Below are 27,896 nucleotides of genomic sequence, written 5' to 3'. Positions count from 1 at the left end.
TTTTATTGACAAAAATTGTATGATTACTATAAGGCTTCTTCTGTTTGCAGTAAGGAATGAGATTCAGCAGTGGTTCCTATTGGGGGAAGGAGGGTAGAATTTCCACTGCTTCTTCCCCACTGCATCTCCTGATGTCCACACGGTTCCAGCAATCCCACCTTCTACCCACCCCACCACCTATGGGACCCAAGGATGAGGAGTAGAAATGGAAACCCTACTACATGAGTAGAAGTTTGTTCTGCTAGCAGATGGATCCAGGGCTACACCACCCTTTGAAACCTTGCAAAGAGAACAGCACCAATTTCCGAAAGCCATTTATTCCAGAGTGGCTCCACTGACTTCAGTACCATTACTGGGGGTGGGGATGCTTCTGAGTGATAGACAATGCTCTGACTGACTGGAAATACGTGGGGTGGGGTGGGGTGAGGACACAGAAATCTGTGGAATATAAAAAGATCAGCAACAGAGTCTTTTTTCCTTCTACCTCAGGGAAAGGCTGTGATGGCTGAGCCCCCTCAAATCATTCAGCAATCTGTGTTCTTTTTTCTTCTTCTTTCCACTGCAGATCTTGCATTCAGCAGAGGCTGTCCTTGATCAAACGCTCTTTGTATCTAGTTCGGGTTAAGCTCTACCGAATCCAGAGAGGCGTGCAGGAGAATTGGTGCCCTCGAGCCAGCAGAGGAACCTGGCTTCAGCCCAACCAGCAGCTCACAAGGACTCTGGGGTCAGGATTTATTCCCATCGCTCAGTTTCCTTGCTAACAGAAAGAAGCGCACTGAGTGGTGGAGGAACACGACTGAGCCACGTCAAACAGCAGGAACAATGAAGAATCTTAGGATGCGAGGAAAGGGCCAGGGAGGAAATGGAGGCAGGGAACCCAGTGCACAAAATCGCATCATGGTGTTGGCACTGTGGCCCACTGAAAGCCAAAGGAATAAAAGTGGGCCGATCGGTCCTGGTGAGGAATGGGATATGGATGAGGTAGAAGAAGGAGCGGTCTTTCAGAATCAGTGCCCCTGAATTTCGTGTACTGCACCACTCTTGTTTTCTAAAGCTCTGGAGTATTGCTGAAGAAGATAGTGTGCTCCCTTCCCAGACTCTCAATGGTTCTTGGTTGTTTTGGAGACTGGTTTGTAGGCCAGTAACTCCCTGGGCCAGGAACTTTCTGTATGGAAAGAGTAAGAAACAAGGCAATTATTAGATTAAACCGAGGTAAAAGGTAAAGGTAAAGGGACCCCTGATCGTTAAGTCCAGTCGCTGACAACTCTGGGGTTGCGGCACTCATCTCACTTTATTGTCTGAGGGACAGCTTCCGGGTCATGTGGCCAGCATGACTAAGCCAAAACAGTGCAGAGCAGCACACGGAAACGCCATTTACCTTCCCACTGGAGCAGTACCTATTTATCTATTTGCACTTTGACGTGCTTTTGAACTGCTAGGTGGGCAGGAGCAGGGACTGAACAATGGGAGCTCACCCCGTCGCGGGGATTCGTGACCTTCCGATCGACAAGCCCTAGGCTCTGCGGTTTAGACCACAGCGCCACCCGCATCCCTTAAACCGAGGTAGGCTTGCATAAAGTAAAACACTGGAGCCAGCATGCACAAGATTGCCACATCAGTGTGTTAACTAAGTGATAACATTTTTGGTTACCATTTTAAGCCTGTATTTTATTTTTAACCCATTCTCTGCTAACCTATTTTTAAATCCCATGTCTTCATAATATGTGTGCGCTCTCTCTCTGTGTGTGTATGTTTATCTCTCTACCTCTCTGAGCTAGTGATAAATACCTCACATCAGGCTGAGAACAGGACTGGGAGGAGGAACCACACAGAAATATTCCCTCCCACACTTGGAAAAATAGCTCAGTTTATTCTGAACCCAAGTAATCACCCGAAAGCACAAAGGGGTTCTCTTAAGCCTTCACCCACCCTCCTCCTTAGGAGGAGCAAATTCCCTCCTTCGTCTTTATCATCTGCTCACCTGCTCACCCCCCATCCCTCCAAAACTATCTCCTTTCCCTCCCACACAACTGCTTACAAATGTGAGGCACACTAGGGAAATTGCATTTCCCAGGGCTACTGGCATCAGGGTAACGGTGGTAGCAACATGCCTGATGTTGGAGAGAAAGAAAGCAGAAGAAGAAGAGGAGGAGAGAAAGAGAAATACTGTCCACCCCTTCCTCCCAACACTGCTATCCCTGGAACAGCAAGAGAGGTAAGTGGACATATGGGGGGAGTGAAAATGGGTTCAGAAGCAAACGGGGCGAGAATTTGACATTCTTCTCTGGTTCAGGTGAAAATCTGAGGCAGAGAAAAACTTTTAGGGATGTAACGCTTGCCTCATGGTTGAGCAAGAGCTTTATGAGTTCTCACATTTCAAATTTCTGAGCCAGGTAATACAAAATGTGGTACAACAGATCTCCCTGCCTAATAGGCACAAGCAATGGTAAATTGACTCAAAACAAGTGTTGGGGCAGCTGAGACACCTGAATCCCCACCTATCCAATCCAGATACAACTTTCATTTCTGCTCAGAGAATAGAGGTGGAATCTACACACATATAAAAACCGTTCTGAAATGCTTTAAAAAATAATAATAATAATACATTGAATTTTCCATAAGGCTCACCATTGCCATCTAGTGTCACATTGTATATTGCACTTAAAACACACTTAAAACGTTTTATTTGCAGCTATATAGCTGAAAAGTCTCAAGCTGCTTCTTCTGATCTTGGCAAAGACAAATGGTCAATACAAGGGGCCAAGCTCTAACTCTTTAGATGAGCATATTTTCAACTCACAAGCCAGAACTCAAGGTTTCGTTAAGCAAAGAGAAATGTAACACCTCATTTTATTCCAAAGTTGCATAGAAGTATATACTAATTAGCGATTTAGGTTTTGACAACATGTCTATGTTCTATCCTGATATGCTTTTTAAAAGTGTAATTGTTTGTATATGACCCGTTCTGATTATTGGTTGGCAATCTTATTTTTGTTTTGATGATGGAGTGCAAGCATAAACACAATTGGCGCACTAATTGTAATCAAGCTGGAATATGAAAGAGGCAATAATGATTGGAAAATATAATGTACCCTGTTAAGGGACGAGATAAAAAGGGCAAATTCATTATATTAAGGTGGGGTTTTCTTCATGGCAAATCCTCTGTTTATATCAAAACAGGTCTGGCAAGTCATTATCATTTTAGAATATATATTTTTTCTATTAACCGTAATTTCAACAAGGCAAGCTATTAAAACAATCTGTGTTAAGATGCTGCGAGATTACATGCTGAATCCATTTTGTATTCTGAAGTTTGCATTTTATAACTGAATTAATTCTTGGTCAGTAAAGAAAATCATACTCACAGAATGGGATGGCAGCAACCGTGGTACTTTGGACAGGAAGCATGACCGAATAGGCGTAGGCAAGACTTCTTTTATGTTATATGTACCCGGGCCTGGGCCTTCTTTCTACAACATAATAATGCTTATGGTTTATTTCAGAGATGTTCACATATGCATAGACGGGATCATTAATACCATTAATTGGACCGCAATGCCTCAAGGACCGCCTCTTCCCATATGAACCGACCTGGATCCTGAGATCAGCACCTGAGAACCTGCTTCATGCGCTTTCTCTGCCAGAGGTCTGGAAGATGGCAACAGGAGAACGGGCCTTTTCTGCAGAGGCTCCCTGTTTGTGGAATGCTCTCCCCAGGGAGACTCGCCTGGTGCCTTCACTGCATATCTTTAGGTGCCAGGAGAAAATATTCACCATCTCCCAGGCTTTTGGCTAATTAAACATTATATGGCCTAAGTACAACCAAACTATCCTGTTTGAGCCCTGCTTGTGTAAATATTCATTTAAGCATTCCCATTGTTTCTGTGCTTAGACTAACCTTGTGAAGAATATAGAGAACACAAAGATTTGATGGACTATGAAAGAACTTAAGGAAAGGAAGTGACTGAAGAACAGATGTAAAGGTGAACTAGATAACTTAGAGACGTGTGGTGAATGTGGTGGAAGTCTTTTATAATATTTTAACTAGGATTTATATATTGTAATGTTTGAAGTATGGATTTGGTATTATTGATTATGAAAAGTATTTTTTCTCTTTTTTCTTTTCTTTTATCTTTCGTCTTTCTTCTTTTCTAGTCTGCATTTTGGAAAATACATAGATAAATGTGTTTACAGTGTTATGTATTGATTTCTGTTTCTATTTCTTTTTTCTTTTTATTTTCTTGTAATACTTAATAAAAACTAATAAAAATTTATAAAATAAACATTAAATGACCTTTAAAACTGGCCATATTGTTTTTGTGCATTACAATGTTATGTATTTTTGTGCTGTGATCCTCCATTTGTTTATTATTATTATTATTATTATTATTATTATTATTATTATTATTTCAACTTATATACTTCCCTTTATCAAAAGATCCCAGGGCAGTGTATAACATTAAAAACACATCACAGAACATCAGTGCTTAAACATAATAAAAAGCTTACTGACAGACAGCCTAATACTAAAATAGTCATCATAATAACTTCCACAGATTATTTAATAGCTATAGGCCTGGGTAAGGGGAATGTTTTTGCCTGGCACCTAAAGACATAATGATGGCACCAGTGAGCCTCTCTGGGGAGAGCATTTCACAATTGGGAAGCCAACACAGAAAAGGTCCTCTCTTAAGGAATAGTATAGAAATTTTAATGATGATGATGATGATGATATTGTCACATTTCAGTCTGGAAGCCAGGGGTCACCAACCTTCTTGGACTGGGGGCCCATTTTGAATTTTGAGAGTGTGCAGAGGGTGCCAGTTACAAAATGGCTACCATAGGGGCATGGATTGGCATAAAATGGCTGCCATGGGGAGCATGACATAACATAAAATTAGAGAAAGTACCACCATTGCTTCCGGAGTAAGCCCAAGGGAGACCCCATATAGAGCATCTTTAAGCAATCCAACTTTGAGGTTAGTAACACCTGGTAAACATTTGCAATATTGGGCAAGCTGTCTTCCAAGGTCGGCCATTAGTAATTGTCTCATCGAGAATCCTTGCTAAGATCCTAGGAAAACCCCAGGGTTCACCTTCCGAACACAGTTTACGAGCCACTGGCACAGAACAAACTATTCCCGTCCTTTCATTGTGTTCTGAGAAAGCCAGAAATAACATTTCATTTTTTGCCACAGAAGATCTGAGCAACGCTGATGGTTTCTGACAGGTTCACATGCCCCTGAAGTAATTACGGGATATCAGCCTCATCTTGGAAAGAGAAACAAGCAAACCTTTTAATATATGAACAACTGACACAGATCACGGGGCTGTCTCATTGCTTCACAACAAAACCCTTTACGCCCGTCCATCTATTTTCGATCCCTCGCAGACACAAGTGGCACCAACGCGTCAAGCAACACTTTCATATTATTGTTATAAAGCCAAGAAAAATAAAATCTATTTATGTTCAGTAGATAAGTTAACGCCTGTCTATTCCCCGCCTCTCGTGTTCATGTGTTAGCATCTGTCATGTTCCTTAGAGCATAAAAATGATGCTTTTTTAACACATTTGAAATGGCAACCTCTCTTGTGTGTATTTGGTGTTTTGTTTTGTCCCCGTCCCCCCCAATCCTTTCTTCTGTAGCAATTTATTTTGTCCAGAGGAGAGAGAGGTTTAAGGGCTTTGTACAGATTTCTGAAAATTTCACCTGGACATAGGCATAGCTGGGGGGGGCTGCCCCTCCCCCAACAAGTAAATCAATAAAAATACTTAACTAACTGAGGTCCTCCCCCACATTATTATTATTATTATTATTATTACCCCGCCCATCTGGCTTCCCCAGCCACTCTGGGCGGCTTTCAACAAAATATTAAAATACAGTATAAAATACATGAAGCCTGCCCACCCCAAATAAATCCTGACTGCACCCATGCACCTGGACACAACATAGTAGGGACATTAAAAAACAACAGCATTTGAGAAGAACAGTCACTTTTAAGGAAATGCTTTGTGACAGCCTGTAGACCAGACTTCCCCATTCTGATGCCCTCCAACTTCATGGGAATACAATTCCCCTGAGGACAAGCTAGCATGCGTAACTTTAGAGTGTAGGATGAGAGTGTCCTACTTTACAGAGGATTTTCGCTATTTGAAGGGTTGTCTGGCTCAAGTCCACTTTAAAAGCAAGGAAGGGAGAAGAGTCGCCCATAAACAGTTAGAACCTAGACAGCAAGACAGGGCAAGCCAACAGGTCACTGGCCCTTAGTCTCCCCCCCTTCCCCCCGTGCTGAGATGCCTTACCTCTCACCCCTGAACTTGGCAAAAAATCTGCTAGGCCTGGAAAATTCCATTCCCTGGGTATTTTGCCAAGCAAAAATTTGCTTCATGGTTTTAACGGAAAGAAATCTTAATAAACGGAAAGCGGATGACCGCTTGGGAAAAGTTAAGCATGATGATGATGAGAGATGAGTCATTCCATAGCAACTGAAACAGGCAGGTGGACAGGCCTCCTTCTGGGACTAGACGAAGGTTTCTTCTTTCCGGTTTTGATACATTTATGCTTCCCTATTCTTTATATTAAAAAACCATTAACAGTCTGGTCATAACCATGACTTGATCCTGGTTTCAGATCCTTGTTTGAGAACAATAAATCAAGGGTTGCTGTATTCAGACTAAACAGTAAACAGTGGTTTGTGGCAAACCACAACTGGATTCCTTTAATGACCTCTCCACCTGAGTGGAGGAGGCAATGTGCAACCCTGGCGGTTCATCATGCTCATAACAATTAAACCATAGATATGGTTGTTACATCTGAACTGGCCCTTACATTGGGCAGTTTAGGCATAACATTACTGACTTAATAACAGTTTCCAAACTGTGGATCATGACACATTAGTGTGTTGTCTGCAGTGTGTAGGTGTGTCATGTGAACGCTTCCTGCGGTCCTCCTGGGACTGGAAAGGAGTTAGTTCAACCTCTGGTTTGCTAGTAAAACTGAATAACTGTGCCGCGGAATGATGCATGTCTAAAAAGTGTGTCACCAATATGAAGAGTTTGGAAAGCTTGAACTAACAGCTAAATAAGTTGAGAGTGAGCACTGGGCCCCATACATTGCCTTTCCCTCTGTGGACCAGCTTCAGCACTTAAATCCTCATCTCTTTAAACAAGGGGATGGGAAGCTGGGGTCTTCCAGACATAGTTGGCTTGTAGACAGTATGGCCAGTGGTCATTGATGACGGAAGCTGTGGTCCAGAAACATCTGAAGAGCCCCAGATCTCCATCCCTACTTTAAGCCATAGTTTCCTGTTACACCTGTAACAGGAAACTGTGACTGTCTGTTTACTTACCAGGGTAATAAACCAGGGTGAATGTTGCACATATGGTAACAATGTGCAATGAAGTGCATTGCACATATGTCCCTCAAAAGACCCTTCATGAAGGTCCTCTGTCCTCTACTGTCTTGTCGTGTCCCATGTCCCACCCCCCAAATAATAGGCAGTGCAGACCATCACCTGCAAAGCACACGTTTTGGCGATTGCTGCTGCAAATGTTAAGATGTCGGTTACAGCTCATTTGTTGCAAAATATTGGACAGCAGCTGTATCAATAACTCATTTAAGGAGCTGTTGTTTACACAAAATGTCTCTTCTATCACGGAAGGCCACCTGGCATCGGGACATTAATGAGATCCTCAAGGATTTTCAAATAAAAGGTTAACATCTATTTAAAAGCCAAAGCACAACCTCAAGAGAATTCAAGTTGCACACAATCCTTTGCTCTGTTTTCACAAAAGAAATGCTGATCAGCCCTGGCAAGGATTTCCCCTTTCCCCAGGATCCTCCATTGTAGGACTTCAAAAGCGCTAATCTGATCAGGGGGACAGGAGAAGTGTGCTCTTTTAAGTCAAAATCCCGCTCTGTGTTTGATCAAGGATTTGGCATGGCTGGCATCTGAAAATTAGCCACGGTATTTGGAAGGAGCAGAGGTTCTTTAAGCCCAAAGAAAAACAGCAGAGCTGGGTCGCTTTATTTCTTCAAAAGAAAAAAAGACACGTAGGCATAACTTTCCGAAAGACAAGAGGGCGAAATAGACATTGAATCAGTTCTGCGGATGGCGCTGTAGAGCTGATTGAAATATACTCAGAGTCGAGAGTGGATTTCATGCTCTTTATTCAGCTCATAGTGGGAGGAGGAATGGAAGTTTCCCCAAAGTATCTGCTTTATATACATTTTTTACACAATAGGCTACACGTGATTGGTTAATTCCAGAATTCTCCTGTGGGCCAATCAGGTTGCGGATTCACTTCCATCCGGAGCTGGATTGGGTGGTTCCTGCAGACCAATCAAACTGCTGCATTTTGGATCCTATTGTTCTAGGACCAATCAGACTGCTGCATTTAGGATCCTATTCAACTCAGTACACAACACTGATGAAAAAAAATGCCAGGCTTATTTGGCAGGGAGAATCCTTGCCAACATCAACACACACACACACACACACACACAATGCCATGGGCTGGCTGGACGCAGAGGAATGGTGGGAGGTACCAGCTGGGGAACCCCCAAGGGATGAAGACTCAGAGCCTGGGGATTGGTGGTGGGACAATGATGAGTGGCCCGAGGGAGAAGAGGGAGCGGACTGGAAGGAAGAGGTGTCGGAAGCTGAAGAGGCAACAGGGTTTAGTGAGCAGAGAGCAGTCCAGAATCAGAGGCAGAAGCGGAGGCTGGAGAGGAGGAGGGCCAAGAGGCAGAGGTGAGTCAGGCTAGTGAAGAAGCTGGGGTGTCTCCTCCTCCTGCAAAGGGCAGCTCCCCATCCCCCATGATCTCCAAGGACCAGGAGAGCCCTTGAATTGTTATAATGCACACTGCTGGCCTGGGTGGAGGAAGAGAGGGATGTGAGCATGTGTAGAAGCCAGCCTTCTGTATAAAGGTAAAAGTCACTTCTGTTGCTTCACCCACCGCTGGCTCCTGGGAGGTCACCCAGAAGAAAACGCTTCCCTCAGGCTGAAAAAAATACCCCCCACAACTGCACTGTTGGTCTCTGCATGAACAGGTTTCGCCATTTTTCAAAACTGCATGAACCCTTACCAATTACATTTCAACTGGAAGAGCGCCTATGTTGTGGTGCACCTATAGCAGCACAACCAGACGCCTTCATCTGCTTCAGTTGCAACAAAACATGTCTCTCCTGCATCAGTCTCTACAGCTACAGCAGGCATTGCAAACTTCCAAAGTTTGACTTCACCCTCAAAGGCTCATTCCTCCATTGTCTACCAAGACAGACAGATGTCAACAACCTTTCTGACCAACGTCTGCTCTCTGGGTGGGGGGCGACAACCTATGGTCTGCCTCTGACCTCACTCCCAGGCAAACCTGCTGAAAGCATCAGGCTATAAAGCAATTTGCCATGAGTGGCTGATGTGCTGGACGTGGACTTCAACAGAACCTGAAGCAGGTTTGTGACTACACTGCACTTAGCACACCCACATTCTGTGCCAACAAAAACTGAATTTTGCAACATGCTGGGTGGACCACGATTGGGGAATCTTTGTCAGTCTGAGGGCTGCATCTCCTCCTGGACAACCCTTCAAGGCCACATGCCAGCCACTGGGCAGGGCCTAAGGCAAAAGTGGGAGGAGAAATTCTGTACCATTGTGTGTTTGTACACTCACATATCTTCATCTAGACAAGCAAGTGGCATTATCAGAGCTCATGGGCACATTCCAGCCAGGCAAAAACACCACTCATAGGTGGCATGTAGCAGAGCCAGTGGGAGGTCTTGCCAGGGAAGAGGCAGTGTGCCTAGGGAGAGTCCTAAGGATCACTAGAGAGAATTAGAGGGCCACATCTGGACCCCAGGGCTGAGGTTCCTCATTCCTGGTAAAGACTGTCAATTCCTGGTAAAGGCTATCATATCAGCCTCCTTAAAAGTTTCACCTGTTACAAAGGAGGAAGCCAGTAAATCTGGACCTTTGTCTCACTGCGGCCTTCTCCTTTCCGCAGCTTGTCTGGATTGCTCGACAACAGGTCGACTGTTCTCCTTTTATACTATACCGATTTGGTGGCTAATTTGAGCGCGGCACTTTTTCTCTATGTAAGTCAGGCATGAATCACAGCCACAAACTGTCACCTCTGTTCACTAAATGTGTTAGGTGTTAAGAAGCTGTAACGCTCCCCCTGCCCCCTGGCTTCATAGCACAGTGTGTTCCACCAGCTGAAACATTTCCAAAGAAAAATAGGGACTAGTGATGATCCGATGATTGTTTCTGTACCAGAAGAAGAGGGAGTCCTCTTTGGAAGGCTGCGTAACCAGCCGTTCTGCACATCAAGGGAGCAGAAACGGCTAAGGAGTAAACCCTACACAAATCCGGATGATCAGATGGCGCCTGGTGCCAAATGTATTGCTCTGCTTTCCTTTGGACCACATCAGCAAGGCCGAGAGTGGGGCGGGTCTTGTCGTCTGGGCAGCCCAGGGCCTCTATATACACTGCCCAGGCTTGCATCCAGGGGAGGTTATCTTGGTGCTCCTTGTTGTTGTTGTTATTTAGTCATTTAGTCGTGTCTGACTCTTCGTGACCCCATGGACTGGAGCATGCCAGGCATTCCTGTCTTCCACTGCCTTCCACAGTTTGGTCAAACTCATGCTGGTAGCTTCAAGAACACTGTCCAACCATCTCATCCTCTGTTGTCCCCTTCTCCTTGTGCCCTCCATCTTCCCCAACATCAGGGTCTTTTCCAGGGAGTCTTCTCTTCTCATGAGGAGGCCAAAGTATTGGAGCCTCGGCTTCACGATCTGTCCTTCTAGTGAGCACTCAGGGCTGATTTCCTTAAGAATGGATAGGTTTGATCTTCTTGCAGTCCATGGGACTCTCCAGAGTCTCCTCCAGCACCATAATTCAAAAGCATCAATTCTTCGGCGATCAGCCTTCTTTATGGTCCAGCTCTCACTTCCATACATCACTACTGGGAAAAGTGATTTGACTTCATCCCCGGACACGCACTCAACAGTCTCTTGAGATAGACTGATGTCAACAACAAAGTAGTAGATGGAATGTGTGAAATGCCAATTTCATTGTGCGTTTCTGTTCCAATGTGTGCATTTTTATCAGGGCTGGGCAACCCATGGACCTCCTGATGTTGCTGAACTACAATTTCCGACATCCCTGACCATTACGGATGCTGGCTGGGGCAGATAGGACTGGGAGTCTAATGATCTCCGGAGGTCCACAGATTCCTCACCCCAATTTAAACAGATGTGCACAAGGAACAAGATGTGTTCACCATCACTGGGGAATTATTATTGTTGTTGTTGTTGTTGTTGTTGTTTATTTATACCCCACCCATCTGGCTGGGTTTCCCCAGCCACTCTTGGCGGCTTCCAATAGAATATTAAAATACAATAACCTATTAAACATTAAAAGCTTCCCTAAACAGGGCTGCCTTCAGATGTCTTCTAAAATGCTGGTAGTTGTTTTTCTCTTTGACATCTGGTGGGAGGGCGTTCCACAGGGCGGGTGCCACTACCGAGAAGGCCCTGAACCCTAAATAAACACCCCTAACATAGCATATGAGACCTTGAGAAAGCTGGAATACAGAAAGCTGCCTGTAGTAGCATGTCAAATTATTTTTCCATCTAGCCTGTGTGGTCTCCTTTGGCAGCGGCACTCTATGGTCTTAGGCAGAGGTTTCCCATATCCTCTGGTATCTTTGGGGTGGAGGAAAGCAGAGATACCAGAGACTGTATCAAGCAACCCTCTGCATGTAAGCTACATGTTTTGCTATTGAACTATGATTCCTTTAGAACAGAGGTGCCAAGTTCCACCCAACATTGGGGGGCAGCCCATCATGTGTGTGCGACATCACATGTGCAACACACACGTGTGACATCACGCGCATTGGGAGAAGGCCGCAAGGCCTGGCAGGGCCCTCCGGCACCCTGGCCCAGTTCCACAAGATTGGGGGTTGGGGCTCAGGCATGTCCCCACATACTTCAGGGGGACTGAGGTGTCCTCAGCCCCAAAGGGTTAGTGCCTATGTTTTAGAACATGGGCTTCTCAAATTGTGCTCCATGAGCTAAGCACAATAACCAAATAACACATATCTCCTTTCATGTCTTCAACCATCCTTACAAAATAAAACAAAAAATACGTTGCAAATTCTTTAAAAAGCTAGCATTTTCCACAACCAGGCTTGTGTGAAGAAGGACAAGTGTCTAAAGATACAATTAATTTGAATGTTGAGTTTACTTTTGATTTAATATTTGCACTCCACTTTTCCTGCGGTACTTTTCCAAAGCGGTTTATACAATAATATCTGCCTCACAGATCATGACATAAACGTCCCCTTGGTGCAAATTCTACATTTAGGTGCAAGAATGTTTTGTGGGGGAGACATGAAAAGCACACATAGGCTCCAGCGTTGGCGATGTTCAAGGTCTTCTGGATAATTCTGCCGGTGTTCAAGTGACAGCTTCGAGGACATGACTGATTCATCTTTTGGGGAGTTTCATACGGTCGACGCTACCTTTTCAACGCTTTCGGGATCAAGCCATTTATCAAGATTATGATGGGGTGACTCATACGCTCTCCAGCTGATACACTTGCTTAATATTGATGACAAGATCTTGATACTTCCTCGCAGCCTCAGCTCCTGAATTCTGGGTTTTTATTAACCGAAGGCACAGATGCATCAATAACGGACGTGCGCTTGTTCTTCCTGACTATATCTGGACAATCACAGTCAACACATCCATCAAATGGGAAAGGTGTGACCGTACATACCTTGCAAGTGGAATGCATAAGTTCTTCCGAAGGCCAGAACTTCTAATAGGGATTCTCTTGTTCTTCCCTCTCCAGCATTCTTCCAGCATTATTTTGTGGGGATGTAACAAGTATTTGGTGTTTGCCAGCACAGGCTACCCAATATACGGACTCTGTGATGGTCTGGTTTTATTTATTTAAGCTATTTATGAACCTCTTAATTTCTGAAGCTTCTAAGCAGTGTACACAAAAAAAAAATTTAGTTACAGATAGGTAGCCGTGTTGGTCTGCCATAGTCAAAAAAATTCCTTCCAGTAGCACCTTAAAGACCAACTAAGTTAGTTCTTGGTATGTGCTTTCGTGTGCATGCACACTTCTTCAGATATACTGAAACAGAAGTTGCCAGATCCTTCTATATAGTGAGAAGGTGGGGAGGGGTATTACTCAGAAGGGTGGTGGGAATGGGAGATTGGCAGATAGCTGAGATGAGCCTGTTGACGACTCTTAACGACTGTAATAGGTCTTACAGGAAAAGGCAAGGGGTGAGAAGGTGAGAAATGGCTTAGTCATGTATAATGGGATAAGAATCCAGTTTCAATGTATCTGAAGAAGTGTGCATGCACACGAAAGCTCATACCAAGAACTAACTTAGTTGGTCTTTAAGGTGCTACTGGAAGGAATTTTTTTATTTTGACACAAAAATTTAAACGCACACAATGGATAAGATCAATTAAAATGAATCGTAACAACAGAAAACTTCCTTACTATGCCGCCTGAAAGTTCTTTGAAAAGTTTGACATGGAGAGAGTCTGTCGAATATCAACTGGGAGCGAGTTCTACAACATTGGGCTCATGATACTGAATGCATAGCCTCTGGTGGAAACGAGCTGCGCATCTGAGCCCATAGGAAAGGAGATCTTTCCCTGAAGAAATACAGACCCTCCAAGTGTCCCTGTTTTCCAAGTACAGCACCCAGATTTATAGAAGCCGTACGGGTTCCTGGAATGTCCCAGTTTTCTTTAGGATGTCCCTGTTTTCATCAGAGAAATGTTGGAGGGTATGGCAATATAAAGGAACAGACAGCCCTTAGGAGAGCAGGCCCTTAAGAGAGCAATGCTTGAACTGGGATTGGGCCTGGTTTAGTAAATTAGTCTACATGAGGGACACCCTGTCCTCAAATTACTTTACAATGCAGAAGAGAATAGGAGCATAGAACATCAGTGTTTGCTCTTGGCGGCAGTATGAAGCCTCTGACTTCACGATGCCTAGTATAAATACTAGGAGCCCAAACTTTTATTTCTGCATTGGCAGCAAAGCAGTAACAATATTCAGTCCAACAATGCCAGCCGTAACTCTATTTAAAGACATGCTGAGTTGTGGTCAAGCGACTGTGCGGAAAGTGTTTCTTGAACTCTAGTGCTATAAACTTTAGGTTCCTGTTAGGCATTCTTCACATGCTCATAGCTGCCCAGACATCTGGGTTAGGTTTTCAAAAGCTCGTTTCTGACCACACATCTCCCTTGAATGTTCAGGTTGTCCCATAACAGAGTCTAAAAATGAGTTGACTATAGACAACTCCTTGCCATGATTATCACAGCATGCATCTCAATGACTAGGTAAAGCTGGTCATCAGTAAAGGTAAGGTAATGGACCCCTGGACAGTTAAGTCCAGTCAAAGGCGACTATGGGGTTGCAGCGCTCATCTCGCTTTCAGGCCGGGGGAGCCAGCATTTGTCTGCAGACAGCTTTCCGGGTCATGTGGCCAGCATGACTAAATCGCTTCTGCTGCAATGGAACACCGTGACAGAAACCAGAGTGCATGGAAATGCCATTTACCTTCCCGCCGTAGTGGTACTTATTTATCTACTTGCACTCGCGTGCTTTCGAACTGCTAGGTTGGCAGGAGCTGGGACAGAGCAACGGGAGCTCACCCGGTCATAATAATTTGAACTGCCAACCTTCTGATCAGCAAGCCCAAGAGGCTCAGTGGTTTAGACCACAGCGCCACCCATATTATCAGTATGGTCTTGCCAAGCAGTGAGTAGAATCTCAATATTTCGCCTGGATTTCCAAACCAAGACAGGAAAGGGTAGTCTTCTTACCAAGTGGTTATGTGCTCAGCATGCGAAGTTACTACCACTTGGCAAACTTGCTCAGGCTCAACATTCCTAAAGTAGCAGCAGCAGCCTCTTTGCAACAGACCCATCCTCCGTTGTGCAAGGGAGGCTGCCTGCAAGTCCCATGGGAACATCTCTTTATGGGTGCAGAGTGATAACATTGGAGCTGGCTCATTTGTGACTCAAAGGGCACCAGGAATGCATGCATGTGAATCATCATGACTCATGCCCCCAAGCTCACCACTCCCTTTCCCCCTTATGTCACACTTCATCCATGCAAGGCCCACGGTGAGATTCTGTACCCTGCTACCTTAGTGAAGAAAGCTGTTCCTGGAGCCATCAACAGATGTAAGCGAGCATCAAGTTGCCATGTTGGATAACACCCCCACCCCTTCACACCTTATGCGATTGAAATACAATAATTAAACAACGTGTGGAGTTTTTTTCCAGTGCAGAAATTCTGCATTTCTAACCCTGTCTACTCAAAAGGAAGTTCTGTTAAATTTAATGGAACTTACTCCAAGGTAAGAGTGTACAGGATTTCAGCCTTAGGAATCATTTCAGAAAGTCTCCAGTGTATGCCCTCCTCCCAAAAAGTATATTTTATAATAAGAATAATAATAAATTGGCCACACTCCCTTTTACATTTTAGCCCACTTTGGCACGAAGCCTCCAGAGGGTTGACCCTGGCTCAATAAGGCTCAAGCCCCCAAAAAGTTTAGGTAAAGGTAAAGGGACCCCTGACCATTAGGTCCAGTCGTGGATGACTCTGGGGTTGCAGCACTCATCTCACTTTACTGGCTGAGGGAGCCGATGTACAGCTTCCGGTTCGTGTGGCCAGCATGACTAAGGGGCTTCTGGTGAACCAGAGCAGCGGAAGGAAACACCGTTTACCTTCCTGCTGGAGTGGTACCTATTTATCTACTTGCACTTTGACGTGCTTTCGAACTGCTAGGTTGGCAGGAGAAGGGACCGAAGAACGGGAGCTCACCACATTGTGGGGATTCGAACCACCGACCTTCTGATCAGCAAGCCCTAGGCTCTGTGGTTTAACCCACAGAGCCATCCCAAATTTACACTAGTTTCAAGTCTGTTTAACTGTCACAGCTCCAAACCAAGGGAGGGTGAGAAGTGTAGCTTTCTGAGAGAGAGTTGGGATTACAACTAGAATTCCCAGCACTCACAGCCAATCACAATTTTCAGGGAATATTCAGGTCCATGATGAAATGCCTTGGCTTCCTTGCTTCATTAGCAGGTGTGAATCTTACATATTAGCATCTATTTGTAAGTGCGCATTTACTTTCTTCTTCCTTGCAAACCTAACAAGTCCTCAATCAGCAGAGTACTTACCGGACCAAAAGTGTTAAGCCGTTGGACTGCAGATCGAAACATATAATTCCTGCATTGGGGGGGGGGGGAGAGAGAGAATGTGTTTTAAGTTCTTTTGAGAAGTCCTCAACTTCAGAAATGGTCCCCAGTCCCATTTTTCTTTTAGCTTAGAAATGTATCTGATCAAAAGTCAGCATGCAACTTAGCAGACAATATGCAAAGCTTAAAGAATGTGCAGGAAACACACCTATTTCAATTGTGTTGTTTTAAATTGGACCGTGGGTTTAGGTGTTTTGCTTATTTAATAGTGCCTTTGCACCCTCCCCAAACTACAGTTCCCAGGATTTGCTGGGGTAGGGGTTGCTTTGAATGCACGGCATGTACGCAGCCTTGGTCATTTGGAGATTTTGTTTGTGTGTGTAGCAACTAACAACCAAACTAATAAATTCAAATAAAAATAATGCACTAGTGTCTGATTCTTTGGACAAGAACTTAAGGAGATCCTGGCAGACCAGTCCAGAGGTCAGTCTAGTTCATGGGTAGGCAAACTAAGGCCCGGAGGCCGGATGCAGCCCAATCGCCTTCTCAATCCGGCCCGCGGATGGTCTGGGAATCAGCATGTTTTTACATGAGTAGAATGTGTCCTTTTATTTAAAATGCATCTCTGGGTTACTTGTGGGGCCTGCCTGGTGTTTTCACGTGAGTAGAATGTGTCCTTTTATTTAAAATGCATCTCTGGGTTATTTGTGGGGCATAGGAATTCGTTCACCCCCCCCCAAAAAAAAATATAGTCCAGCCTCTCACAAGGTCTGAGGGACAGTGGACCGGCCCCCTGCTGAAAAGGTTTGCTGATCCCTGATGTAGTTCAGCATCCTGTTCTCACAGTGGCCAATCAGATGCCCAGAAACAGGACTCAAGCCCTCTTCCCTCCTTTGGTTTTCAGCAACTGGTCTTCAGAAGCATGCAGCCCGCCCGCCCCCACCATGTGTCATGCTCTCAGTGCAAATGGAGGTCAGCCCTCAAAGCGAGGTGCTTTCTTGAAAACAAACCATCTTTTTAATTGAAGCCTGCTTATGGAAATCAGCAGGAGTCTATCTGAGTTGGTGGCATGAATCGCCCTTTGTCCTCAAGCCATGGGATTTGCCGCCGCTTGGAAATGAGGCAAAATGAAGGCTTTAAAATAAAGCAGGCAAAAATAATCTGTACAGGGTGGGGCAGGAGCGGGAGGGAGAAACGAGATTAGCAAAGACTGTGTACTCACTTGGTTGGAAAAGTGGGCACAGGAGGAGGGAAAAGATCGTACTGCCCGGGGTCAGTGTTTATATCCTGCGGGGAATCAAGTGTACACAATACAAATGTCAGTAACCCAAGTTTTATTTTATTATATACTATTTAAAATAGTTGTTTCCACAATTCCTCATCACAAAGATTCAGGAGGCAGCTAACAAATCTGACAGGGTAAAGCTTTCTCTACGGATTATAAAATAGTAGCAAATAAAGTTTCAGCAGCTCACAAGTCAACGTTCAAATTATAACATTATCTTTGTTCTGAAAGCTGTGAAGAGGGTTGCCTTCAGATGATTTCTGAGAGAAGGTGCCACAATCCAGAAGGCCCTGCTTCTTCTCTCTTCGCAGAGCTTGATTATTGGGCAGGTTCATGTGGTGGGGTCATGTGTTCTGCTTGCAGGGGTGCCAACTTTCTCCCCACATGACATCACACGCACGTGTGACATCACACACAATGACGTCATGCACCCTTCTGCGCACACAAATGCTCACCCGGCGGTGGCAGGCTGCGGGGGGGGGGGGGGCAGCCCTCTCAATATTGAGGGAGGGGACTTAACCCCCTACACACAAATACTGAGGGGGCGGAAACTCCTTCTGGTTGGCGCCCCTGTCTGCTTGATAGGCCTTCACATAGAAGACTGTCCTCTATCAGAGAACAGTCCTCTCTTTGAGGAAGGCTTCTATCTGAAGCACTGTCCACTCCCAGCCCAATTTACATACATACATACATACATACATACATTTTTATTTACACCCCACCCTTCCCGGTTCAGAAAACCAGGCTCAAGGTGGCTAACAACAAATTTAAAACACTTAATTGATGTAACAAAAAACAGCATAAAATACAGCATAAAACATGAATAACAATAAATTCAGAATTCAAAAATCAATTTAGGGGGGGAAATCCATCCAATAAACATTAGATGATCAATTATTATACCCCACCCATCTGGCTGGGTTTCCCCCCTCCTTAGTTATTAAAATGAATGCCCCCCCCCAAATATTTTTTTTAATGAATGGGCCCATTTCTTTACTTTTACCTTATCTCTATAGGAGGCAGTCGTGGGCGCCTCCCTCGAGATGCTCCTGAAGGAATATGTCAAGCGCTTTTTCTCAGCCAGCTCCACAAACGAAGGAGGGACGTATTTGAAGCTGCTTGGTAGGGTCATGTCAGTCATCTGCTGGAAGATGGAGATCCTCTTCCGGCCTTCCCCTTTAAAATTGTACGTCCGCTTCACTGGGTTCAGCTGAGCATCCTCGAGAAAATCCCGGACTGGGTAGCAGCCTGGTATTGGGGTGGGCTGAAGGAAAGAAACTTGAAATCTGACCCACAGCTAGCAATTAACTTGAGGATTTCGGGGTTTGTCGTACTTATTTGCTCTAGGTTGTAGGTTTTATCCTCCCTTTCCTCTAAGAAGCTCAATGCAGCAGACAAGGAACGGCATTCAAGTGTCCATTCCTCTCTTCCCCTCTAAATGGTGTTCTTTAAAGCATAAAGACTCTCCTCCCTGGAAGAGAGGGGAGTGGTTGTGGGCGGGAGACCGAGCTCCGCCCCTTGTAGGGGGCGTTAGCCCCCTCCCCTCCTACCTGGCTGGCGCCCACGCCCACCGGAGGTAGCCAACCAGGTGCCTCCGGGGGGCGTGTGTAGCAGCTTAATGCTGTGGTGCCAGCTCCGCCTCCTCCTCAGTCCTCGTCGACCCGCAGCGAGTCACCCACCCTCCACTCCCATTTAGCTCAGGGTCTAGGTTTTTGGCCTTGCTATGGACCTTAGGTTGGTCGCCCTGGTTGGCTGGGGGGCCTGGTAGGAATTTTTCCATTAGGCATTAGGCCTTCTGGTTTTTTCGCCTACCTCGTAGCAATCGTCACAAACTTTGTGGTATTGGTGGGTAGGTTAGGCATTGGATCCATGTGTTGTGCTGTGTCAAGGGCTAGGGGTGGCCATCGCCTATGCTATCCACCGTGGGTTATTCCGTTAAAGGAATCTGGCGGTCGTGTATTCCGTCCGATGCCTGCTTGGCGGGAGGCCATGGCACGACCCTCGGTGACATCAGGGGGTGAGCCTATAGTTGGATGAGCATCAACAGGCTCCACCTACTGTTGAATAAACCCACCACCTATAGTCATCCAATGCCTAAGCCAATACCTTTTCACTGCTGTAATCAATAAAGTTGTGGCCTTTTCTTGCCCATTAACCTTATATCACGTGTCCTTGTGTATTTATTTCACATAGCGGGGTCGGGGCCCTCGATCCACAAACACATACTCTCCTTGTGGTTAAATAGCAGTTTTGTTTTGTTTTGTTATTAACCGTTAAAAGATGCCAGCCAAAAACCTTTAGGGGAGTTCCAGTGTTAGAGTAAACGCATTAAAATCAGTTGGCTTCGGTTACAGTAATGTCTCGTCTGCCTCTCTATTTTAATACCACACTGTCTGAACCAGGCAGGGCCAGCCTTTTTGCTGCCTGAGATAAAAAACAAGATGGCCTCCACTCCTTTTCCATGTGCAGAAGCCAAGTGGGATGGCAGTTGACTCTTACCACAGCACTGATGAAGGGACAGCATTTTCCACTTGTTGGTGGGGCAGGGGGAGGACAGTTAGTGTAGCATACACAGCTCTTTCCTCCAACAGAGGGGAATTACCTGGGAACTGTAGTTTTGCCAACAGTGCTGGGAATTGTAGTTCTGCAAAGTGCAAATGACAGTTCCCAGGATTCTTCGGAGGAAGCAATGTGCTTTAAATGTGTGGTGAGGATGTGCGAGTGTATTGCATACAGTGTTATTCCTCCTCCAGTTGAAACTGATAAAAGGGGAAATTTCAAAAATGAGGATGAGGGGAAGTAAAATCTCTCTCTTCCTCTCTTTCTTCCCACCCTTCCTACACCTTCCACCCTGGTTGTTTTAAGGCTGGCAAGATTTAAAAAGTGGTGGTTTGTTCCATCATGGACTCCCCACCCCTCACCCTACATAAAATAAGGGCTCTGGTTGTACTTTGTAGTGTTAAAAAGTTGTCTACTTGATAAAATGTATTTACTGCTTGATGGGGTTTTTTAATTTAAAAAAAGATTCGAAGCAGTTTACAAAACAAATAAATCTCATTGTTGATTAAAAAACTGTCAACAAATCAAGATATTTTAAAAATAATTTAAACTCACGAAAAACTTTAAAAAAAAATTAAGATGCATGCCAACATTCTACATGTCTGAAATACTTGCCTAAACAAAAATGCTTCTTTTTTTACAGGCGCTCAAAAGAAGGGAACCTGTCTAATATAAATAGGCAGGGAGTTATGAAGCTTAGGTGCCGCCATGCTAAAAGGTCAATTTCTCAGAAATGCAGAGCAAGTATTATGCAGCCCCGGGAAGAGTGGCAGTTCCACAGATTGAAGTGGCCGAAGGGGTAAAAAAAATGAGGTTGAAATTCGCTTCCAAAGTATACAAGATAATGATGCATCCACATGAATCAAGTCAATTCGTGCAAAATACCCCTACAGGGGTGGTTGGTGTGCTTTATATTAGCATTGTTCCCATGTGCATTATGCAAAGGATGGAGTGCCCTTTTCCACATCAGATTTCCACATCAGAAGGCTCACGGTAAATGAATATATTCCAAAATTCTGCTCCGATTAAGAACTGGGGCTTGCAATTGCTGGAAAAATGCAGAGCGCCTTCTAAAACTCTGCACAATCATCTCAGGTCATGCAGTTTCCACCTTGGTGACCCACAGCTAAGCACAATTAAATGAACATTATACATACCCTAAGAGATTCCCTCCACCATGCATCTCTTGCAAAATCAACTTCTTTCTCCTTGTCTTTGTCAGCAACCTTCAAAGAAATCCAGATTTTATGTTCAACTTTTTACATTTGTCCATTGGTCATAGATGTATGTACTGTATACATGTTGCCTACATACGAACACATACAAAACCCTAAATCTTCACATATGCTACAAAGCACAAAAATAAAATACATACATCCTGATGCAAGGGGTTCCAACAATGTGCATAGATAGTGTTGCTTTCCAAACAAGGACCATCAATGGAAGGGAGAGAAACCAAAGCGAGGTGTATCCAGAATTATGGCACTAGGACATGGGCAGTATGTGCACTCATGTCTCTCATGGTGTGGATAAGCTGTATGGCATATGTAACTTTCCTGGATGTGTAAAAAAGCTTTTTTAAAAATTGGATACCAATATGCACATTGATGCAGAAGATTTTGAAGATTATTATTCAACTGAAGCCAGAACTCTTCCTGCTGGGACTAATGAATATAAAAACAGAAAATGATTGTGGAATATTATTTTAATATAAGAACACAGCGGCAAGATTGCCATATTCACAAAGCTGGAAGGACTCACTATTATCTACTATGGAGAGTGCTTTTTTCGGGGGGGGGGTACGCATACCCCTAAACATTTTGTGAATCTAAGTTTGGCCTCACTGAGGAGCAGTGTTTCAATATGAGTAGGAAAATGAGAGTACCCCTAAATATTTTTTTTTAGGGAAAAAAGCACTGACTATGGAAGAATGGTTATTGAAATTAATGGATTTGGCTGAGATGGAGAAGTTGACGTGTTTAAGTAGAGAAAAACCATGGGTGACATTTATTAATGATTGGAAACCCCTTATGGACTTTTTGCACAGAAAGGAAAACAAACTTGTGATATCTGGGTTTGAAGACTGAAAAAAGGTTGGTTTATGGAAAGCAGAAGAGTTGGTAACTATTCTGAAGCAAGGGTGTTGCTTAAGTCTATAAAGCTGATGGAACAAAGAATCGGAAGTATTTTCTTTTTCTTATATTTTCTTCTCTTTCCTTTACTTCTCTCCGCTCTTAACCTTACCACGCTGGCTCTGAATTCTCTGAAGTGAGAACTGAGTGGGTGCTGTAATGCAGTGAGTGTAAGGACAGTGTGATCATTGTGTGGTTTATACTGGTTTATAGTGTGTTTACGTTGGGTTATAGCCAATGTTCTGCATCTTGCCCTGCATGAGGCAAAATGGGAAGTGCCATCCTGCCCTACTGCCACCTGCTCCACCAACACCGGCATTAGCACTGATTTCAGGTGAGATCTCATTGATTTCTAGCAAGATATGTGAGATCTCGCCTGAAATAGATGGCCGAGCAGGTGGGGTGCTGCACCTGAGGCAGCAGCCTCATCCTGCCAAATGGCTGCACCGGCCCTGGTTAGGGGAAGGAAGAGGATATGGCCCCAAACTTTTGTGTGTGAATGTGTCCATGAATGATTTTGATCAGTGTATTATATATGGGGTTTTTGTAGATATTTTCTAGCTCTATACAGTGGTGCCTCGCAGGACGAAATTAATTCGTTCTGTGAGTTTTTTCGTCTTGCGAATTTTTCGTCTTGCGAAGCACGGTTTCCCATAGGAATTCAAAAACCTCAAAAAAGGCTACCATACTGCGTGCTATGAGTTGCTCCTCGAAGTCAAGTCGCAACTGCACCTCTTCAAGCAATGCACCCTGGGTACAGTATTAACGGTTTTAAGAAAAAGGAAACAAACTTGCAAGACGTTTTCGTCTCGCGAAGCAAGCCCATAGGGAAATTCGTCTTGCGAAGCAACTCAAAAAACGGAAAACTCTTTCGTCTTGCGAGCTTTTCGTCTTGCGAGGCATTCGTCTTGCGAGGTACCACTGTACTGCAATTCTGCCACATGTTCATCTTGAATTTTGATGGGTTTTGTTGCTTTGCACATGACTTGCTTTTGCAGTTCTTATTTATTTTGCTTACATCCATTGTTTCAAAATATTTGCTGTCGCTTAATTATGCAGTTTTAAATATAGGATTGTTATTTCTCCTTCCTTGGAGGTATTATAGATCTATCATGGATGCTTTAGTTGCGGTTCTTGCATTGCAGAGAGTTGGACTAGATGACCCATGGGTCATACAATTCTAAGATTTTATGATTATTAAAAGCCAGGCTTTGGGGGAAGGACGAAGTCTCTGTGGCATAATGGGTCAGTGTATCTGGATGTTAACTAGGTTGGTGGTTCAAGGCTGCCCAGGGGTGATTGTGGGCAGGATTGCAGAGGGCTGGACTAAATTGTCCTCAGGGTCCCTTCCAACACTGCAATTCTAAGTGCATTGTGATTATTTTATTTCTGCTGTTCCAGGCTCTCTTATTTGTGATTTGTAATTAATTTTATTATATTTGATTTTTATTCTTGGGGTTATTGTGTGGCACGTAGAGACCATTGAATGAGGATGGGGTACAAATACTTCAAATAAAAGAACAAACAAATAAATCCAAAGATGAGTGTATAGGATTTACCCCAAACTGTCCGCTCAGTCTACTTGCGCCCCTACTGCGAGCTAGGATTTCCATCTTCTTTTGGACATAAACTGAGTACTGCTGTTGGTTTGCACCAGAGCTATAAAGGTATCTGTGACATCACAATTCAAGGGCTCTATATTAGAGTGTTCACACGCAAGAGGAGAAATGGGAAGAGATAAAGCCTGGAAACAGAAAGTGGCTCAAAACAGAGAACTTAGAAAATATCGAAGAGAGTTAAAAAGCAGTAACAATTAGACTTTAAAGAAGAATGGGAACCTTTTACAAAGTACTTAAAGAAACAACAAAATGAACCGGACTCCTTGGCAGGTTTTGAATAAACAGTCACAAACTTTTTCTTGGTAATATATAGATAGATAAATTAAGGTTCTTTACAATTTTATAATATGCAGAGAATAACATCTGATGAAAAACCAGAGAGAGGAGCTGAGGGAAGTCTGGGGGTGGGGTAGGAGGGGGGTTCTTTTGGGGGGAGGGAAAAATGGGGGGGATGAGGATGATGTGTTTTTTATAAATTGTTATGTTGAAATTCCTAATAAAAATATTCAAAAAAGAAAAGAAAAGCACTAACAATTAATTGCCAAAAAAAATTTTTTTTTGGGGGGGGAGAGGAATTACTACATATTTACATTTATTTAAGATAATGTATAGACTGTTTGATTGTAAATAGAGCCTCTAAGCAGTTTACAAAGAACAAAGCAAACATGAAAATCGTCAATAAAAGACAAAGCTAAAAACAGATTAAAGTAACAGTTAAGCTAAAAACAGATTAAAACGTCTACATGCCTGAACAAAAAAAACGCTTTTAGCAGCCCCCACACAGAGTGCATTACAGCAATCCAATTTTGAAGTCCCTTGTGATCCCAGCGTTATCCTGATTTTAACCTTCTGGTGAAGAGGCTGTGCAGGTTTTTGCGTTGTTTCAGAACCTTGCAAGACCTCTTTGACTAGAGGCGACAGTGGCTGGACAAAAGCGATGTGTGCAAACAAGACATTTAAAAGAGCCATTTCAAAATTCTATAAAAAAAACCTAGTCATTTTCAATTGTTTACTCCGAGTAGACCCATTGAAATTAGCAGACCTAAATTAGTCATGGCCATTAATTTCAACAGGCCTAATCTGCGTAAAAGTAACCTGAATTAATTCCTGCATTGCAGGGGAGGAGACTAGGTGACTCTTGGGGTCCCTTCCAACTCCTGATTCTATGAATACAAGCCAGTCTTCCTCCAGCAAAAAAAAAAAAAAAAAAGGTGCTTATCTATATTTTGAATAAAAGGATGGCAATAAAGGATAGTCAAGATTTGAAGGTGGAGTACCAGGCGATCAAATTAATGAGAGTGGACTTGTGTTTCTTGAACACTACAGAATATGGCAAACTGCTTTATAAACTGAATCTGAAAAGCTTTTTGCAATACGGCATGGTAGTTTACTGTTAAAATGCAAAATAAGAATTAAAATCTAATCGCTCATATCCACCAACTGCTCTGAGTGCTTCAATTAGCTCTTTGGATCCCAGACCATAGTTGCAAGTTGGTTTCCCAGCCACCGAGATCAGTTGCTCTCTTGCTTTGGGTGTGCCTTTTGTTTGCTTGTGGGAGTCGAGGAACATGGAAGTAGCCTTATATTGAGCAAGAACATTGGGTCCATCTAGCTAAATGTTTTCTACAATGACCAGCAGGGTTAGACAAGGGACATTCCCAGACCTTCCTGGGGAATGAACCTGGGACCTCGTGCTTGTAAAAAGCAGATGAGCTTAAGTGCTGCCTTTAGAATTTGATACATTGGAAGGCTTTTGTCGTTTGCGCACACACACACCCTGCCAATAATCTCCCTGTGATGCAGCTGTTCTCTTCAGCATAAATGAACCGTATGAAAATTAAAGTGCATTTCCAGGGAAATCAGGGCATTCCCATCTCCAGGAGATTCCAAGGGTTTATTCTGATGATCTCTCAAAGCATGACCCAAGTACATTTCATCCTTTGAAGGGCTGTCATGCCCCATGAAAATGCAACCAGATGACCAGTCCACACACAGCATGGTTACAGGATGAATCATATGCAGTTGCCATGACTACTGCATACTACAGACCCTTGCCTGTGTTCTCAGAACATGAAAGGTTGCTACCACAGTTCCCATCAGTTTTACCAGAACTGTGTGAAAAGATCTGAAATGTCTTTGTGTAATAGGCAGAACACACTTAAAATGGGAACTCCAGGTGATCATTGCACAAAACCATCTTAAGCAACAATGTGGGAAGATTCTCGCTTCAGGTCTTCTCAACATGCAACAGTGGGGTGATGGAATCATGTGTGACCTCTTTTACATGGAGCCATGCACCTGAACTGGGCTTGCTTGCCGTAAAAAGATCTAACAAATGCTAAGAAACTAGACTCCCAACAGACCTGACAACAAATGCAAAGCAAACTGAGCATTTGCTATTCTAGATTTGGCTGGACAACCTTTAAGTGAATAAGCACTGATTGAGACTTTCCCCACCAAGGTAAATATTACCAGTATTTTAAGGTGGGGAATCCCTGTTTGTTGCTATGACCAATATCCTTTTACCCAATCTAAGGGCTTTTTGTAATACAAAGATGACGCTACACATCCACTTTCCCATGGAGGCAGGGCTTGAGGTCTCTCTTCAGAATGCAGAATTCCTATTGCTTCATGGTGGGGGACAGGGGGTGAGAGAAGGCATAAAATCTCTTAATCTCCCTCCCTCAAGCACCAAATTTCAGCTGCCGGAGAAATTTCCTAGTTATGACGCATATGACTGAGGCCCACACTGTGATCAGTCACCATAGAACATTGTCAAAGGCTTAATGGAAACGAAAAGGAGTAACAAACCGTGTCTTCAGACTCTTGCGCAAAATTAGTGCGACGGCCACCAAGCATTTTGACTTTTAGGTTTCGTTATGGTTGGTGAGTGAGTGGAACTTCTGTACATCATGGAAAACTGCCTTGTAAAGATGTGGCCATGCTTTGCCTCACTGACCATCCCCAGATGCTATCCCACACCTGTATCAAAACGAGAGGACTCATAATGAGTCACTACAGAGGCAAGGGCCAGAGCTTTCCTATGTACCTCTCCTTGCACTCACTAGCAGTTATAATGAAGTGTCACTATGGACATTATGACACAATGTACAAACTCTCAATCAGGAGGGAGCTTTTGATTTTGAAACACATGCAATCTGTCCATCCAGGAATGGGGGGAAAACCCTTGTTTTGGGCTTGTACCCATTTACTAGTGGAATGAGGAAGATTGAACTAAAAATATTTTAGACCACTTTAGCATTCAGGCTTCAGGGCAGCTTTACCAAGTACAGACTGTATGAACGAAAAACACACAGAAAATAAATAGCATACATAAGACACTGCCAGGGCATGGCAAAACAGGAACCAAAGGCTGTCGGAAACAAGATTTTTATTTGTCTGCAGAAGAAAGTTCATAGCATTGGGGATGCTACAGAAAGCCATGCTTCTGATAAAGGCTAATCTGGTGTCCCTGTGATATAATTTGAAGCAGAACCTCATTGGAAGATAATAAATGCTGAGGAGGAAGGCCTCATATGAAAGGAAACATTCACTGATATACTTATACTCAAAGCCATTTGTGCCAGCACTTTGAATTGAGCCCAGAAACAGACCAGCAGTCGGTGCTTATGCTTTGAGAAATGATGCAAGTATCTGTCCACACCTCTTAGCAGATGAGCTGCTGCACTCTACAGAGGCTGAAGCTTCCAATTCATTCTTCAAGCAAACATTATGGACAATGCTTTTCAGCTTTTTACAGTAATGCAGTCAGAGGTCATCAAATTAATGTAGTGGGTATAATTGAAAACACCACTATGGCCACAGCTCCCAACTTAGAACCAGCTCCAGCAACACCCCAAAACCAGTCCCTTACAGTTGAGTGTGTCTCTACAGAATAGATCAATGATTTCATGTGTCAATAGAGGCATTACAGATAACAAATACCTAACATAGAAACTCCAATGGGCCATCTCCCCGACATTCTTAAGTCTGTATCTGCAGTTCCTATTGAAGTATCAAGAATTAACATGACAAGAGATATACAAGATGTTTAAA

General features: G+C 43.8%; 1 protein-coding gene across 3 annotated transcripts; it reads right to left on the bottom strand.

Annotated features, from left to right (window-relative positions):
- Positions 1-301: 301 nt before the first annotated feature.
- Positions 302-26,897, bottom strand: STPG4 (sperm-tail PG-rich repeat containing 4). 3 transcript variants are annotated; one of them, XM_082217956.1, is made up of 7 exons: positions 26,652-26,897; positions 21,247-21,315; positions 18,534-18,794; positions 17,468-17,532; positions 16,228-16,276; positions 3,366-3,470; positions 302-1,165 (listed from the first exon to the last, which is right to left on the bottom strand). In XM_082217956.1, the coding sequence occupies exons 1-7, from the start codon at positions 26,697-26,699 to the stop codon at positions 1,049-1,051; spliced, it is 714 nt and encodes a 237-aa protein (XP_082074082.1). In that variant the 5' UTR covers positions 26,700-26,897; the 3' UTR covers positions 302-1,048. The 3 variants fall into 3 exon arrangements, with proteins under 3 accessions (XP_082074082.1, XP_082074081.1, XP_082074083.1); XM_082217955.1 differs by lacking the exon at positions 26,652-26,897 and adding an exon at positions 23,781-23,898; XM_082217957.1 differs by lacking the exons at positions 3,366-3,470; positions 26,652-26,897 and adding an exon at positions 23,781-23,899.
- Positions 26,898-27,896: the final 999 nt, after the last annotated feature.

This window comes from Podarcis vaucheri, assembly GCF_965113315.1.
Source record: "Podarcis vaucheri genome assembly, chromosome: 3".
Classification (NCBI taxonomy): Eukaryota; Metazoa; Chordata; class Lepidosauria; order Squamata; family Lacertidae; genus Podarcis; species Podarcis vaucheri.
The sequence above is the reverse complement of the archived record's forward strand: the minus strand, read 5'-3'. Positions and strand labels throughout refer to the sequence as shown.

Excerpts from the sequence above, each read along its gene's own strand:
- STPG4 (XM_082217955.1), bottom strand. The coding sequence starts at position 23,834 with ATGGAAATCCTAGCTCGCAGTAGGGGCGCAAGTAGACTGAGCGGACAG. Across the intron at positions 18,795-21,246 it reads GGTGGAGGGAATCTCTTAGG|CCCACCCCAATACCAGGCTG; the intron begins GTATGTATAATG and ends TCTTTCCTTCAG. Across the intron at positions 1,166-3,365 it reads GGTTGCTGCCATCCCATTCT|AAAGTTCCTGGCCCAGGGAG; the intron begins GTGAGTATGATT and ends CTTTCCATACAG.